A 19,861-nucleotide genomic window follows, 5' to 3' on the forward strand; every position below is an offset into this window, starting at 1 on the left:
AGCTATTGCCAGCCGCAGCTGGAACCAGCTTCCAGAAGAGATCAGATGATCTCCAACAGTAGCCACATTCATGTCCAGACTCAAAACACATCTGTTTAGCTGTGCATTTACTGAATGAGCACTGTGCTACGTCTAAATGATGGCACTGTATTTTATTTTTTTATCCTCCTTTTTATTCTAAACTTTTAATTTATTTGTTATAAAAAAATAATTCTCACCTTTTATTGTTATTTTTATTTCTTTTGATTTTTTAATTCCTTCTATGCAAACCACTTTGAATTACCATTGTGTATGAAATGCCTTGTCTTAGCCATATTGTCAAGTCACAGATAAGTTTGTGCCAAAATATAGTAATGTGTGACAATCTCTCTTTTTTTTTTACACATATGCATTGTTTTGTAGAAGAGAAGTTAACAGGGCTTGAACTGACACGATGTTGAGTAAATAATAGAGGTATTTTTATATTGGATTAAACTTTTTTTCAGGATACACTGCGACACAATTTCAGCTTGCATACTCTGCTGCCCTCTTCTGGGAAGTGCATTATATTATATTAAGTTCTATCTGTCAATAATCTTAGAAAGTATAGGTAGCAGTCATTCTTCCGGCATCCCCATACCTCCCCTTCTCCTCCTCTATTTCTCTCAGTCTTCTTCTATGTAGTACTGTAGGGGGGTTTAATCAATCAATAATAATTTATTGCCATGTCAACAAGTTGATAGGAATTTGTCTTGGTACAACTCTCAGACATAAATAGCCTAAAGACAAACATCATCATCAAGTACAAAAATAATAACAACAATTGTTTGTTTGGTTTGGAGCTCAAGCAAGCTTTGTGTTTGAGCTTTTCTCTCTCTCGAGGACAAGCCAAGTTCGTTTACCATTAACTTTAATGACTGGATGGGCAGGTGAACTCGTGAAGTAATGATAATCTGAATTCTCATACATGATTATGCTTTAAAGAATTTTGTCCTAATTCACACTCGCGCAGCAAATTGTGTACTTTTCAACTCGTTGTCAAATAGATTCATGTACAACTCTGTTTATATAATGATTCCCCCAACCCACCCTATCATCTCCCATAATGGCTATATATATATCAGAGCAATTCAGTCTCTTTTTCAATCAGCTTGTCACAATTATGCATGAAAGCGCAGGAGCTTCAGGTTTTTCCAACTATTTTCTCTTTCTATCTCGGCAGCAGTAATACCACTCAAACTGACAACTACACTCAGTCAATATGATTGAAAAAGGGGTCATTTACGTGACCTATACAGTCGCTTTAAAAATACCACAGAAATTAAAGATGTGAGATTGAAGAGTGCTTGAATGAAATCAGGTAGTCCTTTGAGGTTTGGTTGTTCTCTTGTTGAAGCCTGAGATCTTTAAACTAGCTGTGTGCACAAATGGATGCAATCAGTGATAGAAGCAATCTCTGTTCTGAAGAGTTTGAAACATGTGAACCCATGCTGAGAGCTTCAGCAATAAGAGTGCTGTGAAGACAGAGCCGGTACTGGTGACGACATGTTGTGGAGTTTCAGTCGAGACACACAGGATTCATCTCATTAAACACAGCCCTTTTGAAGCTTTTCACTGAGCACCATGTGGCAATTTTCTCTATTCATTCTCTGTCATTGTATGTTTCCAACCTGTGGATCTCAAATGGAAATTTCCTTCAGAAACCATTGAATGTCAGACAAAGTGGCGACCAATACATAAAAAAAAAAAAATGTAATAAGAAGATGGGATTAACATTGATTTATATTAAATCGATAGTAACAAGTCCTTTCGTTTATTTTGCACTTTTCTGGCGCACTCAAATGGCTTTATAGCAGGGGTGCGTTTCCCATACAACTACGTAACTCGCTGCTTCACTACCATAGTACGATGCATCGTTGGAGAAATCAAATAGCTAGTCACGACTGTTTCCCGAAACCATACTGTCGGAAAGTGGTCGTTCAACCACCTCGGTTTATGACGTCACGCACATGGTGGAGTAATAACTTTGTTTAATAAAACTGTTTGAGATCGGATTAATGCTAGATGTTTTGATATAAATTACAGACATGGCATCTGAGGAGGACTATTTCTAATTTATTTTATTTATTTGGCTTTATTTCCAGATTCAATCATAGGCTCGTTCTTACATAGTAGAGCACGTTCGCACTTGCGCAGTCTTCAAAAACGATGCTTTAAATCTCTTGACAAACTAAAAAGAAGTAAATTACATTTGTATGTATTCTAAATAAAAAAAACACGGGTTGTACTGAATGTCAGCTTGCTTATTTTGCTCAAGATAATGATGTATTAAGTCCACATCATCTGCTTCTAACCACAGGTCGAGAGCTGTCGTTGCAACCACACAAGTTTGGGATGCTGTTTGCGAACATAGTTGGCTAACGATGGTTTTGGGAAACGCACCCCTGCAGAGTTTAGCTCCAACCCTGAAAAAAACTCACCTGATTGTAGCCTTAGTGATCCTGAAGACATTGATCAGCTTGTTCATGTGTGTTTGATTAGGGTTGGAACTAAACTCTGCAGGAGAGTGGCCCTCCAGGACCAACGTTCCCCATCCCTGCTTTATAGTGTGTCTGGAAATCTGTTCAATCGCAACCCGTGTCCAGCAGTGCGCCCTCCAAAACAACTATTAGTGCAGTGAACATGGGGATGATAAGGACACCATGATTTAAAGAAGCCGAATTTGAAACCCCTAAGAATGTTTAATGACCACACAGAGTCAGTTTAGAGGAAGGATAGTGCATTTTAATAGTAGCCTATAATGTCTCGTTCACTATAGCTATTGAGTCATTAAAACTGATGCATGCCTCCTGTTGGCCTCACCAACACCTCTTCCAGCAGCAACCTTTGTTTTCCTCAGGAGGTCTCACTGCAGGATGATAGCTTATGGCAGAAGTGAAAATCAAGATGTTTTCTTATACATTGCAATTGAAATTCTTGTTTTTTGAGTATGAAGGCATGTTGCGCAACTTGTCCATGTTGGTATCTGGTATTTAGACTGGCTTCCACCAAGCGGCAAATTAATTTGCACTAAAATACAGTCGAGTTTAATTGGATGCTCATCATTTTGGTATTTTAATGAGCACAATTATCATACTTTAAATATATATGTGGCTGTCTACATTTCTTCATCTTAAAACCATCAAGCTATTATTTTGGCAGCTTCTCTTTTGTGGACAACAGCAGGTTTATTAGTGCTTTTCATTAAATGTTTGGAAAGATGGTTGGCGCATATTGCGTTCCCAAATGCACATTATAAGTGACTCAAGATGAGTTCACGTGGAGCAGCATTTCCTGCGAACCGAGTCACTCTGAGACACTGAAAACAACAGATTGTGTGCTGCTGGTGTGGAACGCTGTGTCACGCTTCACTCTGAAACATGTGGCACATACATCTATTTAATTCAATTTGATAGGAATTGCACTGACATATTGCAATCACGGTTTTATTTTGATTAATTGCGCAGCCCTAATTTCAATTGAGAATCCACATTTTAAACATTCACCTGTTGATTGGTGATTCCCCCATCCGAGTCCATTTGCAAAAACAAACTCGCCCTAACACACAGCCACACACTTGCATTGTGCCATTAGTCATTATTCCCCCTTGTGAAGTAGAGGAAGCAACTGTTGATCTGATTCATTAAGTGTGCTTCAATCAGAGTTTAATCCCTTTTAATTGGAAAAGCTTCTCCCCAGGCACTGACAGAGAGTGTGAAAGCTGGACTCCTCCGACAGGCGTCAGTGGAGGTTGCCAGATCTGCATAAAAGGGCAGCTTCTTCCCGGAGAGCTCAAACACCTGCGGAAGCCTCAAAGGATTAATGAAATGGTCGAAGATGAAAGGTACAAAACCACCTGAACCCTGGGTGTGTGGCGGGATGCATAACATGGCCTTTCTGGGGTTAGAACACACACAGACAAATGACTGTAAACACCCGTGCACAAACATCCACGCGCATGGGAAACACTGAGTATACGCATACGCTTATAACAAAGGATGAAGTTCATGTCCATCAAACTCCAGAACAGACACACAAATAAATCACCATATGAGTCATGCACATATCTCATATCTCAAATATCTCACATAATATTCCTCTCCTCTTCATATGAATCTGTTGCACAATTGTATGACTATTACTGTTTCTTTTGTGGTGTTTTTAATTATTTTATATCTTGACTTACCTTTTCTTGGATGGAAAAGAGTTGCATGAAGATTCATAAATAATGGCTGGATATTTGTCTCTCTTTTTGACAACCAAAGAGTTTGACAATGATATTCAAATGTCGCCTTGCTGCGCATGTTCCTCTCACACTGAATTTAAATTTGCATCACACTAAGATATTTTGCGTCATCTGTCGGCTCAGAGACAAAGATGTGGAATATGTTATGGAATGTTGTGACAACTCATTCGTGGACAGTGAATATTGCTCATTTGAGAAGACTTTTTAAAAAGTTCAAAACTACTGAATCCTCGCCTGCCCTTTTTAGGATATACTTCAAAGACTGAATTAATATAGGGAGGCGTTACAGAGCAACTCCACTGCCAATTACAGTTGATACCAGCTAGACATCAACACACGCTTCACTTACTATTTCCTTCATCCTTTCCGTCAGCTTAAGATGAATATCAAAAGACTAAATCAGTCATTATCCATACTATTTAATCATTATCTTTACAAATTAAACATTTGCCTAATAAAATTTTAATAGTGTCTTCAATAAATGCTTGGCTGGTATAAGACAATAAGATATTATTTGGCATATGTAACTGTTCCATCAAAGGATTTTTCTCCATTAAAGGGTTAGTTCACCCAAAAATAAAAATTCTGTCATTAATCACTCACCCTCATGTTGTTCCAAACCCGTAAGATTTCCGTTCATCTTCAGAACACAAATGAAGATCTTTTTGATAAAATTTGAGAGATTTCTGTCCCTCCATTGACAGTCTACGCAACGACCACTTTGACGTTTCATAAAGAGATTGTCTGAAATTTGTCTTTATGGTAACCATATTTCCACCAAAAAACGGTATATTTAAAGTTATAATAAAAACTAGATTTTTTACTAAAAAAAAAAAAAATATTAACTTGGTAGGGAGAGTGGGGTGATTTGTGCCAGGGGGGAAGTAGATCCACCCCTTGTTTCTGGAAAACCATAGGAGAAATTGGTCATGTGACCACATAATTTTGAAAAGCAATCAATTTTACTCATCCTCCAAAGAAGAGAGACACATGGCATGAGTGTAAACACATTTTAGCTCAAAAAACGGTTTTTTTCCTTTCAAAGTAAAATTTCTATGATTAAGGTTTTTTGATTGTAGTGTTTGAACAAGTATAGACGCGTTTGAAAACATTTCACATATGTTTTAGTGCTTTAGCATGCTATACAATGAGTCTATACAGTTAGCATAACGTTAGCTCTGAACTGCTGGATCATGCTAGTTTTTCAAACTTGTGGGTCTGGGGTGATTTGTGCCAAAGGGCCTGGGTTAAGTTGTGCCAGATCCAGACCACCTATACCTCCATACTCACAGGGGATAATCTGGAGAAGTGAGGAGATGGGTATGCCTCATCATCAGTGTTTGACTTATAGGCCTACCTACCATTTGTTTAATTTAGCTAACACTGATTTCAGTTTTGAGTTTTATTAATATTTTAAGTGGCCTAAATCACAGGATGTTTAGAAATTAGCCTAGTCACTTTATTCTTATATGTTACATAATTGACAGACAGCATTCTATGTCAAAAGGCATCTATTGCCAAAGCCTTTTTGCCTGAAATGATTCACAAATATCATAAATTGTGTTGCTATAGTGCTCTAAATGGTTGCTAGGGCGTGGCTTGATAGCTTTACAATGATCCTGAGAGACTGATTGGTCTTCTGAGTAAAATGAGCCCGCCCTCTTGTCTCTGTGACACTGTGATCCAGAGTTATGTTCAATACAAAATCCCTATGCAATTTACCATATTGGAAAAACGCATGCTATGGTATTCTAACAGTTTAATAGGGTGACAATATCTAAATAAACCTTAAATGAGTAGTTTTGTATTGAATTTGTCTTGCTTTTATATAGCATTACAGTTCATAACATTAAAATGTTCTGTTTTACTTCAGAAATCACTGGCACAATTTACCCCCAACGTATTCCCCCAAAGGCACAACTTACCCCGCACCAGGGGCAAGTTGTGCCACGAGACCACTTTTTTTCCCAAAAGCTATATTTCTGAAACAATTTATTTCAGATCCAAAGTTATTGTTCTCAGGGATGCACCACATCCTGAAATGTAAATCCTTAAGTTGAAGGCATTACTGTCATGGCCTCACTTTAAAGTCACTTTGAGTAAAAACTGCCACAAATCACCCCACTTTCCCCCCTACTTACATTTTCTTTGTATTTTTTTTTATACATGTTCCCTTTTTAATGGCAGCATGTTTTATTCTAGTTGGACCAAGCTGGTCATTTATGGTCCTTAGAGCTGGTAGACCACCTTGATCCACTAGGACCATAGATCATTTTTTTGTTTGATATCTATATACCTTATATAAAGTAGTAAACACATATAAATGTATATTTTATGTAAATTCGCTGCTGAGGTGAAATGCAATGCCTCATTTTGTTCAGAAGTCGTATTTAAAATATTTTTGGTACATTTAGGAGAGCTGTTGGTTCACAAACCTCACAGGCTGAGGCTATAAAGCATTTATCAGTTCCAAATCTACTAAAACTATCCCACTTTTGCATGTTCATTTGAGCATCAACATGTGGCAGGAGCAGCAGCATCTCCAGACGTCTGTCATATGCGCGTCACCGCTATTTTGGACACTTTGGATGGAGAGCACGAGGACGCGCCAGATCTATTCTTGATTTCATAGAGGATTAAATACATATCTCAGACAAAACTAAGTCTAACTGTCTAAGAAGGATATCGCATTAAGTTGATCATGGCTGGTCTTCAGAGTGGCTCAAACGTAACGCGTAATTTCACGAATCAGTTCGTGCAGCCGGCGTGGCGTGTCGCGGTCTGGTCGGTCGCGTACAGTTCCGTGCTCGCGGTCGCCGTGTTCGGGAACATCATCGTTATATGGATCATTTTGGCCCATAAACGGATGCGCACCGTTACCAACTATTTCTTGCTCAACCTGGCGTTCTCCGACGCCTCGATGGCCGCCTTCAACACGCTCATCAACTTCATTTACGCCACGCACGGAGAGTGGTACTTTGGAGAGGTGTACTGCAAGTTCCACAACTTCTTTCCCGTGACCGCCGTGTTTGCCAGCATTTACTCCATGACAGCGATTGCAGTCGACAGGTAAGACTGTTTATGATCAATTATAACATTCTGATCAGGGTTCATCATTCACACACACATTAACCTGAGGTAATTGATTCAGAAATTATCTGTAAAAGATATAGAATCTTAAAAAAAAAAAAAATATGTCTTTGTAAATCGTCTCCAAAAGTGGGGTTCGCCCTAGAACCATTTTTGGTTCCCTACATTTCAGTGAACAGTTCTTAAAGGAACCTTTTTTTTTCTTAGAACATTTCAATATTCTAAAGAACGTGTTTTCCACTATAAAGAACCTTTTGTGGAATGGAAATGTTCTACAGATGTTAAAGGTTTATGCACATTTTCCAGACTGCTCTTTCTATGTTTATTCAGGTCTCTTTAGCATTCTGTTGAAAATATGTTTAAAATAACACAAAATAATTTGAGAACTATTGTATTCAGGTCCAGTCAATCTGTAAAAAAAACTAATTGAATTCATAAAATGGAATTAGGCCTACAATAAAAGTGTTAAAATGCGTGGGGAGAAATTGAGATGAATTTATTATTGTAACAAAAATCGGAAGACTTGAAAATGCTCTTAAAAGTCATAAAGTGACAATTATTTTGCACATCTCAGCATTATTTATTATAGAAATAATCAATATATTGTTTATGATACCATTTTTTTTTAGATGTTTGGTATTTTGTATTAATATAAAAAAGGTATAAACCAGCCTCTGTTAAATGGTTTACAAAATGGAAATCAAATCCGTTACATGTCAAGTGCTATTTTGGCAAGTAGGTTTTGGATATTTAATCTTTAGAACTAGAACTATGACAACTAAACCTATCTGGCCCATGCATTTCACCTGACATCACCCTGCTTTTTGTTATATCTTTTAAAAGGAATTCGTATCAAGTAGAAAAGTCATGGCAAGAAGGTATGTGAGAACAGCACAAAGAGAGGAACAGGCTTTTAAGGACCACCAGTGCAGGCTTCTTTCTCCCTCTTCCACCTGTTCATGTACACAATTATGCAGAGCTCAGCTGATACAATAATGTAACCAATCCACATTCATAGCATCCAGTTAGTCATGAATGCATCTAACGAGATGAGATGAGATCTTTGATATTGATCTGCATTATACAGAGCATTGGGGGGCTTTTCCTTCATTAAAAGCTTACAAGCTCAGTCAGTGGCTGTGTGAGCCAGAGAACATCAGTTCATCCTAACTCTATGTAATCTTTCATCATGCGCGAGTGTTCATGTCCATATGCCTGCTCGCCTTTTCGTTCCCATTATCAAAGGTTATCCTTTAGATCGGGTGGAATTCAAAGAGTTTAATAATGCATAATGAGAGTTACTTTGATTACAAATTATGAGGCACATAATCTTAAAATAATGATTTGCAATGATAGATCATTGGGGGGGAAAAATACTGCAATATTCCATAAAAATAAGAATTGTCCATTTTTTATTTCATGGTTACATTAAGGCAAGAAACCACAGGTGAATAGTGTAAATATTTAACTGATTTAATAGATATCACCATAATTTCCCAGTTGAAGGCCTAAGAATAGAAAAAATATTTAAAAAATTCTCAAATCTTGTTTAGAAATGCAAATGATGGATTATCTAAGTAATAAACATGCACTCATTTGCGTAAATTTACAGGGCATAAATCTTGGTTAAAGCCAGGTTAAAAATTCTTGTCACTTTGTTTTGACATATTACATATTTGCATATCTCTTTTCATTAGGTTAGACGGCATATTGAATCTACGCATGGTCTTGATAATGGCACGCACTGTACAAAGGTCCTAGATCACATCATTTTCACAACTTGCAACTTTTAATACTGTCAACAGCCTGAAGAAATATCACCATGTTTTGAGGAATAAAATGTTATTTAAATCAGGCAAATAATATATGAACCAACCCCTCTATAAAAACCTTTGGAATATAGAATAAATTGACTGAAGAAAAAACTAATTTTGGGAAACATTGAAATGATGCAAAAAAAAAAAAGTGCAATGAAATAAACTCTTACATTTTTTTATTTGTCACGTTTTATTAGTCTGAAACAACACATGAAAAGCAAAATAGCCCCAATTGACCAATGCATGAAAAAACAATGTTATTTTTTGTGCAGGTACATGGCCATAATTCACCCCCTGAAGCCTCGTCTGCCAGCTACCGCTACTAAAGTGGTGATTCTCTGTATTTGGACCCTGGCGGTGATTTTGGCTTTCCCGCTGTGTTTCTACTCCACCACGAGAACTATGCCTCGCAGAACCGTCTGCTACGTTGCCTGGCCGAGACCCGCTGAGGATTCGTTCATGTAAGAGATTTAGTTTTTCCAAACAAAAGTTCCACATCAGTCACTAATAAGGTCGACTTCACTCATGATATTTTTGCAATGCCTGATTGGCTTTTTTTCTGCTTGATTGTAATTTCTGTTCAGCCTGCACTTCCAATATCCAACCCTGGGCATTTGTGCTTGGTTTTATCATTTGGCGAGCTCCATAAACGCCACTTGTTTTTCACAACAGCTTCCTCTCCTCTCACCTGTGCAGGTATCATATCATAGTAGCGGTGCTGGTGTACATGCTGCCCCTAGTGGTGATGGGTATCACCTACACTATAATCGGGCTGACACTTTGGGGAGGAGAGATTCCTGGAGATTCATCAGACAATTATGTTGGACAACTGCGTGCTAAAAGGAAGGTAAGAAGGTCTGCGTTTGGTGCATGTATTGTGGTAGAGGATCAAAACTGTATAGTTCCTCATTCCATCGTGCCTGTCCAAGCCTTTATTGCTTTCTTTCTTCTGCAGAACATAAAAAATAAACATATTTTGAAGAATGTCATTTGAGTGTTCGTAGATTTAATATCTGCTAACACTTTATTTTGATGCTCACCCAACAGACATTACTGACTATAAGTAACTTTGCAACTACGTCAATTTATTCTGCTAACCCAAACCAGTCTACTACAGTCTACGTATACTCTAAAGAGTTGGTTGACATGTAGTTACAAAGTTACTCAGGCCTATAGTTAGTAGAATGTCTAAAGTGTAACCAAAATGAGTCTTAAAGTCCCCCTGTGGTGAAAATCAAGTTTTTAATTTTGTTTATATGTCTATGTGGTGTTTTTAATATGCTTAAAGACAAACCGTGTGTAAATTCATAAGTCGACAGCATTGCTGAGTATTTTCTGCTTAAAACTGCAGTGAACCAAAGACAGTCTCAAAACAAGGTTTGAAATCGCTGGTGTTTCTGACGTCACAAACTACCTTGTAACCAATCAGGTGAACGTGTGATCGTCAACCAGTGGATCTCTGAGCGGCTGTGAGTGAGTGGAGGCGGGGCTCATTTGCATATTCATAGAACCGCGTATGCTAAATGAGGCAAGGGTGTCGAGTTACATTCAAGCTATTTTAAGGCATGACTTATTTTTTTTCAAGGAAAAAAACATTAAAATATGTAAAATATTTTGGTGATTGACTACAGGGGGACTTTAAGTCTTTTAAAATCTTTCAAAGTGAAAGTATTCGTGAGATAGGAGAGAGAAAGTTACGCTAAAACTGCATGTAAGAACCGAATGATTTCTCTCTCATATAATCTCTCTGTCCTCAGTAGGATTGTCAGAATGAGGTGACTAAAGGACAGTGTTTAAGAAATGAACCCATGCATTTGTAAATCATAGAAATTAATCTATGTATTTATTGTTACCTGTACTGAGCGTATCTCACTGTATTGTTATATCCATTTGAGATTTTTCGACAGATTAAGGTCATGTCTGGTTTATCTCTCCGTCAGATCTGGGCTTTTTGTGAGCCGGCGCGTTCAGACACACGCTTGCACACGTGGAACAATCACAGGTCCCTCTCAGGGAGGATTCTAGGACAATTCATCTCTTATTGTGCACAAATGGTTCATATTAATGACTGTGATCATTCTATGTAATCCAGTACTTTTGTTTTTGATGCTGAGATTACGGAAACATTTCAAATATAACCATAGGATTATGTTGGATTAAAGCACTTGTTTACTCACCTTTACTCACAATCGCTTCCCAAACCCCATTCATTCCTGTGAAGAACGCTCTGATTGGCTGTAATGTAATGGAAAGGATTCCAGTTTCACAGGGTGTGTGAACTGTTTCTCAGACTCTTGATGGGGAAAAAAAGTTTGCACAGATTATGAGCAATTTCTGTATTTCTTCCATAAAAGGAAATTGACAGTTTTTATTTAGTAATGCCCTAGCAACACTTTAGAAACCACCCAAAACACATTAGATACTATCAATTTACAACCACTCAAAACACCCTGGAAATCTCTTGTGAACGCATGTATGGCCATTGCTTTGCGGAAGGTTTAAATATGGATGTTTTTCACACAAAACCCCATCGTTTCGCTTCAGAAGGCATTTATTAACTCACAATAAAGTGCAACCTTAATCTAAAAAAATATATAAAAAATCTTTCCTTTTCCTTTAATCCTCCCTTGTCTGGCTTATGCTACTCTGAGCAATGCCTGAGCTTTATATTCTGAGCACTTCTTGCGTTGTTTCTGTCTCTTCACGATGACTCGCTTTAATCCTCGTTTGTAAGTCGCTTTGGACAAAGGCGTCTGCTAAATTACTAAATGTAACCATTTTTTTCATAATTGTTTTTGATTAACCAAGCAAAACTGCAGAAAGTTGGGGGAGAAAGACAAATGGGGAAAACGATTCAAGTGACCTGAAGATGTATGAAGACAGAATTTTCTATATAAAGAAAATAATCAATAGAAGATGCGACTCGCATGTGACAAATTCGCACTTATGATAAATGCATCAGTTTTTATGAAAGTTAGATCTAATCCAGGGTACTCAGTATTTTTAGCTTTCCCTTTTGCAGAATGTCATGAATGGTGAGAAAATCAGAATGATTCACAATAAGTAGAAAACTGTACAGCCTCCTGACAGGTCATGTTCACCTGCCCTCCTGAAAGACATTGTGCTTTCTCACTGATTGAAGACCATTTATTCACTTCCCTTGAAACCTTAAAAAACTTGTGTCAAACTGGCATGAAAAAGACTTGTGTCAAAATGGCATGAAAAAGACAAGTTCTGCTGGTTGGTTTACGTCATACCTAACCTTTCTCTGCTTTGTTTAACTGTCAATCAGAAATGATTTGCAAGGCTCCACTGCGTCCCAATACTCATTAAACTACTGTGGGGTCTTTTCGGGGTACAAGACTCTTGTCTCCTTTTTACAGACAAGGTGCAAATGAACGTGTTCATTGATTGATGACGGACGGTGTTTCTTTGTCTTTTCCAACAGGCTTGTGTCAAATTATGCGCAAATTAATGAGACGGTGTGAGTGGCTTTTCAAAGTTTGTCGCGAGCTGAGGAACTTGGAGAATGAAGGATGTTTGTATGTTGTTTTCAAAAGCGATGAACAAATCTGACCCTGGACCACAAGTCACATGGGTAATTTTTTGGACATTTCACAATTTCGAGATTTATACATCACATGAAAGCTGACCAAATAAGATTCCCATTGATGTATGGTTTGTTTGGATAGGACAGTATTTGGCCGAGATACAACTATTTGAAAATCTGGAATCTGAGGGTGCAAAAAAATCGAAACATTGAGAAAATCTCCTTTAAAGTTGTGCGTTTATGTTCGCGATTGTGCTGCATTCACTCACAAAAATATATTTTTTATATATTTACGGTAGGAAATGTACAACATATCTTCATGGAACATGATCTTTACTTAATATCCTAATGATTTCCGGCACAAAAGAAAGAAAAATCAATAATTTTGACCCATACAATGTATTGTTGGCTATTGCCACAAATATACCCGTGCGACTTATGACTAGTTTTGTGATCCAGGGTCACAAATGGCTGGAAGATTTGACCATTAATGATAGAGGTGTCAGTTTCGGTGGAGGTAAAAAAGTGTTTGGTTTTAAAAAACAAAGGGGAAAGATATGAATTGCATGCAAGGACAAGTGTTTGATGCAGTCCAAACCTTCAGCCGACAGCCTGAGATTGTTCTTCTCCGTTATGTTGTTTAGTCTCAGCCTCAGACTGACCGTATCACACATAAATCCTCAAGCACTATCTAAACATTCCTCATTTGATTGGCTAGTACTGCGATACCTCTGATTATAGTCCCACTGAAAACGAAGTTTGGCGAACAGGTTGATGAATGCACTCTAATCACTGAATTTGTAAAAGCCATCAAATCTTGGAAAGAGATTAGCAAATAAATTAGATATGGTTTATTCTGATACTATACCATTCAAAAGTTTGGGGTCTGTAAGAAAATTAATACTTTTAATCTAATTTAACAAAAGTCAAACTAAAGACATTTATAATGTTACAATAGAATTCGGTTTCAAATAAATGCTGCTTTTTTAAACTTTCCAATCATCAAATAATCCTGAAAAAAAGTATCACGGTTTCCACAAAAATATGAAGCAGCACAACTGTTTTCAACATTGATGATAATCATAAATGTTTCTTGAGGAGCAAATCATCATATTAAAATGATTTCTGAAGGATCATGTGACACTGAAGACTGGAGGAATGATGCTGGAAATTCAGCTTTGATCACAGGAATATTTACATTTCACAACATATTCAAATAAAAAACAGTTATTTTAAATAGTAATAATTTTTCACAATATTACTGTTTTTGCCAATCAAAACACAAAATTGTACTTTGCTGGCATTTACAATACATATGATATACAATACATATGATATATGCAATTATGTACTACGGTACTTTTCCTACTAAATTTCCTCTTTCGTGATTAAAAACTACCACGGCTCTAAATGAAATTTGACTCACACCCGCCTGATGACTTCAGTGTGGTGCCAAATCTCTATCAATCATATTTCCCCTAGTCATTTATTATCTGTTCCCAGGTTGGAGTTTTTACTCACTGAACGATGGCAGCAGATGCTTTGAGTTCTTACGAGCTGAGCCGTGACTTTCCCTGATGCTGTTTTGTTCCAGCAAGAAGCAAAAAAACCCTCATGTTTTGCATGCATATGCTTCGTGTTGTGACTTTAGATGATCATTTGCTCTCTCTCCTCAGGTGGTGAAGATGATGATCGTGGTGGTGGTGACCTTTGCCCTCTGCTGGTTGCCCTATCACATCTATTTCATTGTGACGGGCCTAAACAAGCGTCTGAACAAGTGGAAGTCCATCCAGCAGGTCTATCTGTCTGTGTTGTGGTTGGCCATGAGCTCCACCATGTACAACCCGATTATTTACTGCTGTCTGAATGGCAGGTAATGAAACATATACAAACACACAGTCAGGGTGCAAAATTCATTTTTTTGTCACATCTGCCAATGGAGAAAATTGAGAAAGAATTCTGGCCAAAGGCTTCTCACCTGCCAAATAAATATATGTTGCATCATTTCTTTTTGAAAATATAGATTTTTAATATAAGAATAATTATGTATTATATTTTTTTAAGAACTGTGTGTGTATATATATATATATATACACTGCCGTTCAAAAATTTGGGATCAATACGATTTTTATGTTTTTAAAATAAGTTGCTTATGCTTCACCAAGGCTCCATTTGTTTAATTAAAAATACAACAACAACAAAAACTGTAAAATTGTTATACATGACAATTTAAAATAATTGTTGAATATATTTTAATGATATCATGCTCAAAAAACATGCATTATTATTATCAATGTTGAAAAAAAACTGGATTCTTTAATGATTAGAAAGTTCTATTTCGTTTATAAAAAAAAAAAAAAATGTCTTTACTGTAACTTTTGATCAATTTGATGCATCCTTGCTGAATAAAAGTATTGATTTCTTTGAAATTTCTCCCAAAAACATTTTACTCACCCCAAACTTTTGAATGGTAGTGTATAATGTTACAAAATCTTTATATTTCAATCAGATAAATGCTGTTCTTTTGAATTTCTTTCTATTCATCAATTAATCCTAAAAAAAAAAAAAAACTGTACACAACTGTTTTCAACATTGATGATAATCATAAATGTTTCTTGAGCATCAAATCATCATATTAGAATGATTTCTGAATGATCATGTGACACTGAAGACTGGAGTAATGATGCTGAAAATTCAGCTTTGATCACAGGAATATTTACATTTCACAACATATTCAAACAGAAAACAATTATTTTAGACTCCTAAAATAAAATGTAATCTAATTCAATTCTAATCTCCTAAAATATTTTTTTTAAATCTTACCGATCCTAAACTTTTGAACGGCAGGGTATATATACAGAGGGGTTGGACAATGGAACTGAAACATCTGGTTTTAGACCACAGTCATTTATTAGTATGGTGTAGGACCTCCTTTTGAGGCCAATACAGCATCAGTACGTCTTCGGGAATAACAGATACAACTATTTTACAGTGGCCAGAGGGATTTGAGCCATTCCTCTTCCAGAACAGTGTCCAGGTCACTGTGTGATGCTGGTGGAGGAAAACATTTCCTGACTCGCTCCTCCAAAAAACCTCAATAATATTTGGATCTGGTGACTGTGCAGGCCATGGGAGATCTTCAACTTCACGTTCATGTTCATAAAACCATTCTGTCACAAGCCTTGCTGTGTGTATTGGTGCATTATGCTGATAATATAGGCACCCGCTTCAGGGTACACGTTTGAACGATTAGGTGCACATGGTCCTCCAGAACGGTTGGGTAGTCCTTGGCAGGGAAAGACAGTGAAGGTGGATTCATCAGAGAAATAAAACCGACATTTGGCATTGACACGCGTGAACAAAGTTCTGGCTATAGCAGCCTAACTATGAAGATTGACTCTGTCTTGGAGGAAACAGGAGAGTTGAGGTACGCATTTAATTATGCGGGGGTTTTATGTTTTTTATTGGATGCAATCCGGGTTAATAGCTGGACATCCCTTCCAGACAGCTTCCTCTTGCATCGACAGTTACTCCCGATGGAGTTACCAGAGCTCTCGATAGACTTGCTGTCCTGGTCACAGATAAGCCAGCCAGACGCGTCGCGCACCAACAATCTTCCATTATATTTCATGTACAACTGCTATTGTTCTGCTAATTCAACCTTCACGCTCTGCTCTTACTGATGCGATGGGACATCAGTGAAGATCGGCCACAAGGCCGTGCAAAACTCCAACACTATATTGGCCTGTGTTTCAACTTTCAAGCTTTATCAGTAGCACCTCACTGCAGTACACGAGATCCAGGGGGCGGAGTTGGATCCAGATCTAAGGGGTGGAGATGGGTATGTATATGTAAGGTGGGAGGAGTTGGATCTGGAGGAGGAGTTGGATCTGGATCCAACTCCTTCCCCTGGATTTTGTGTTCTGCAGTGAGGACCATCTCAGTTTTATTGTCCAACCCCATATAAGTATTGTTTTTTAAAATATAAAAGGTATCAACAGTTCAACTTAAACAGTTTAATGTTAACATACAGTTCTTAATTAACTTAATTGTCAACTTGCAAGTAACATGGTCTTATTTAATATAAAATAATAATAAATAAAACAATTAAAACATTTTACATTAAAATAAGATATATGAAATAATAATAATGTAATATTTAATATTATATATTCATTTGAAATATCTTAATATATATCATGTTAATATATTATAACACGTAATGTGAATATATTATATTTTATTATATTAAATAATATTTAATTAAAATATATTATATATTTGAACTATATTATTTTAATATAGAAAAGTTAAAATAACCTTATATTTAAACTACATATACTTCAACTAAATATATTTACCTGTCAACTAGCAAGTAACTTGACCATTAAAAAAATGAAAATAATTATAATAATATATATTTTTTTTTATTATTATTATTATTATTTTATTATATATATAAAAAAAATCATAGGCTGAAAATATTATGAAGCAAGTATATTAATATTATTAATGGAAATTATTTCAATGAGTAAATAATTTTTTCCAAACCTCCAGGTTCAGAGCCGGCTTCAAAAGGGCCTTCAGATGGTGTCCCTTCATCCATGTATCAAGTTACGATGAGCTAGAGCTCCGTCCCACCCGTCTCCATCCACGGTACCAGAGCAGCATGTGCACCCTGTCCCGGGTCGACACCAGCGTCCACGGGGACGACACCCGCCACAGCAACCGAAAGAGCACCACGTCCCAGTGTCAGGTCGAGGTCAAAGACCAAAACACAGCAGCCACTAAACTCTGTCTTCACAGAGAGCCAGTGTTTGCGAGTGAGCAGCTCAGCTGAAGAGTCTCCATTATACTTGTGCGTTTAATCATCTGCAGTGTGATGGAGTAACACTGCCTCCAAGTGGAGATTGTGGAACATTATCAGTGTAGTTTAGCTTACTACTCAGTGCATGCTGCCTAGTATATACTGCATACCGCCTTCTCATTTTTAAAATAGAACATTATGCAATGATAAGCATTTAAAACATGATAAACATAAAAAGCTTAAATTCAATCAGTACATCATAGCCTAAAGCGATTGTGTCTCTTCGGATAATTTGGACTTAACTGCTCGATTCATATGTATTCGTAATCTCTTTATGAACTTTTTTGAAGCGTCAAAGTGGTAGTTGCGTAGCCTGTCAATGGAGGGACAAATCTTTCAGATCTCATTAAAAACTTCTTAATTTGTGTTCCGAAGATGAACGAAAGTCTTAACGGGTTTAGAAACGACATGAGGGTGAGTAAATGATGACAGGATTTTCATTTTTGGGTGAACTAACCCTTTAATAATACATGCGTATAGAAATGTAATATTGTGCATACTTAACAGCACTTCTCCCTCTGTATTGAAGTGTATCTCAGTCTGAACTGAGAGACTGACTTCAAAAGTGCAACTGAATGTAAACCTTATATAGCACATCTGAGCCAACAAACTTGAGCCAGGTTGTATGATGAAGCAAAGTTATGAAGCAATGTCAGAAAATAAGTGAAATGACTTTTAAATAATGTGTATAACATATGCTGCATCCACTGAGTGACACAAATAATGGCATTTCTTTGTGAATTTCGTAAAACCATTGTCACAAACATTGGTGCACAAAAGTCTGCCCATGTTTTGTGAATAAGGTCCAATGAATGTAAATAACAGACTACAATAACTTGACTATGTCAGATTTTGTTGTACAATTTTTGTCTTGATCACATTTGATATATAATGTGTGCTATTTACTATGTAGGCTACTGTTTAATGATTTGTTTAGTTAAGTAATGTGCAAAGTTGCTTTTTTGTTAGCAAATCACAATAGTCATTAAAAATGAATATAAAATGCTTTTACATTTATATGCGCTGATTGTTTATTTTTTTTAGCTTTTACTCATGCTTGTAATGAATTGATCTAAACTAAAGCCTGTAGCCTGTATGTGAAACACGAATAATGTTGGTACTGTGATCACATTGTTTGGATGTTGAGTGTGAACAACTAAAGATTTATTAAAGTGAACAACTGAAACGATCACAACTTTCTTTGGTAGAATCATGTTCTGTGAGAAATGCAATATTTTTTCTTCAAAACAATGAAATACCATGACGGCTGATTTGAAGCTTCAGCCAACATTTTTGTTGAGTAGAACTACATTTATTTGCAGTATGAACAATTAAGAGGTGTGTTGTTGTTATCAGTAGATCTTTTTTTTTTTTTGGCCTCATGCGTCCACGCCGGTTGCTCGACCGAGCTAAATTAGAATTATTGCTAAACTTGTTGTTATTCAAGTAAAGTCACGTGTCTGCTTTGGAATATTTTGGAATCAAAAATGAATTCCGTTCAATTTTCTTTTCAGAAAATCAGGTGTGAAATGACTGCAATCGAATATTCGCCTATTTTGAAAAAAGCTACATGAACAAACTACTATCTTTTCTTTTTTTATAAATGCACTTGAATAGCCTTTATAACGCATGTTGTTTTAATTATGTCTAGGCCAGTGACACCACTAGATGGCGCCATTGCTTGTATTCTTAGTTAGATGAGGAATGTGTGCTGGTGAAAGCCAATTGAAGGTTAAAAAACATTTCAGGACACATTGTTCCCGCAGCAGCTTAAATCTAACGTCAGGAAATTGTGTATTTTGAAGAAAACTTTAATTTCCTTCTTTAAACTCTATTATAACCATCCGCAACAGATAAGACATTCAAAGTTATTTTGTCTTTTTTTTTCTCCAAGAGGAGAATAGTTGAATGAGAATGAGAGAATAGTTCAGTTCAGTTTTAAATACGTTATTTTTAATAGGATATAATAGCAATGCATAATGTTAGACATGGGATTGCAACATTTATTCTCATATCTCTTTTTTAGTATGATGTAAAGAGCCTCTTTCACATGACTTCCTGTTTATCCCCGGTACATCCTTATATCTCCCTTTCTTATTCCCTGTTGAATGAACCACAGCCCAGCCATTGACGTAGGTGCCAGTAGGCTAAAGACAAAAAAAAGTAGATTTTTTTTGTTGAAGATGTTTGTTTTGTTTGGTCCCTCACGATCACAAATGCTTGTAACTGGCTCCATTGAAGATTTGGTGGAGGTTATCTAGGTAAAGTGGAAG

At 36.7% G+C, this 19,861-nt stretch overlaps 1 protein-coding gene across 3 annotated transcripts in view; it reads left to right on the top strand.

Moving 5' to 3' along the window:
* The window catches only part of tacr3l (tachykinin receptor 3-like), a 28,251-nt gene extending 9,475 nt beyond the window's left edge, over nucleotides 1–18,776 (top strand). The window contains exons 2-6 of one of the 3 annotated variants that reach the window (XM_079615810.1): nucleotides 3,707–3,862; nucleotides 9,444–9,632; nucleotides 9,868–10,018; nucleotides 14,398–14,594; nucleotides 17,279–18,776. In XM_079615810.1, coding sequence (XP_079471936.1) covers nucleotides 3,707–3,862; nucleotides 9,444–9,632; nucleotides 9,868–10,018; nucleotides 14,398–14,594; nucleotides 17,279–17,561 — 976 coding nt within the window. In that variant the 3' untranslated portion in view covers nucleotides 17,562–18,776. Of the gene's footprint in view, nucleotides 1–3,706; nucleotides 3,863–6,773; nucleotides 7,334–9,443; nucleotides 9,633–9,867; nucleotides 10,019–14,397; nucleotides 14,595–15,713; nucleotides 15,924–17,278 lie in introns of those variants that run through there. The other 2 variants (XM_079615809.1, XM_079615808.1) reach the window with 2 other exon arrangements.
* The last annotated feature ends 1,085 nt before the right edge of the window (nucleotides 18,777–19,861 follow it).

The sequence above is a fragment of the Phoxinus phoxinus genome (genome assembly GCF_949152265.1).
Source record: "Phoxinus phoxinus genome assembly, chromosome: 6".
Taxonomy (NCBI): domain Eukaryota; kingdom Metazoa; phylum Chordata; class Actinopteri; order Cypriniformes; family Leuciscidae; genus Phoxinus; species Phoxinus phoxinus.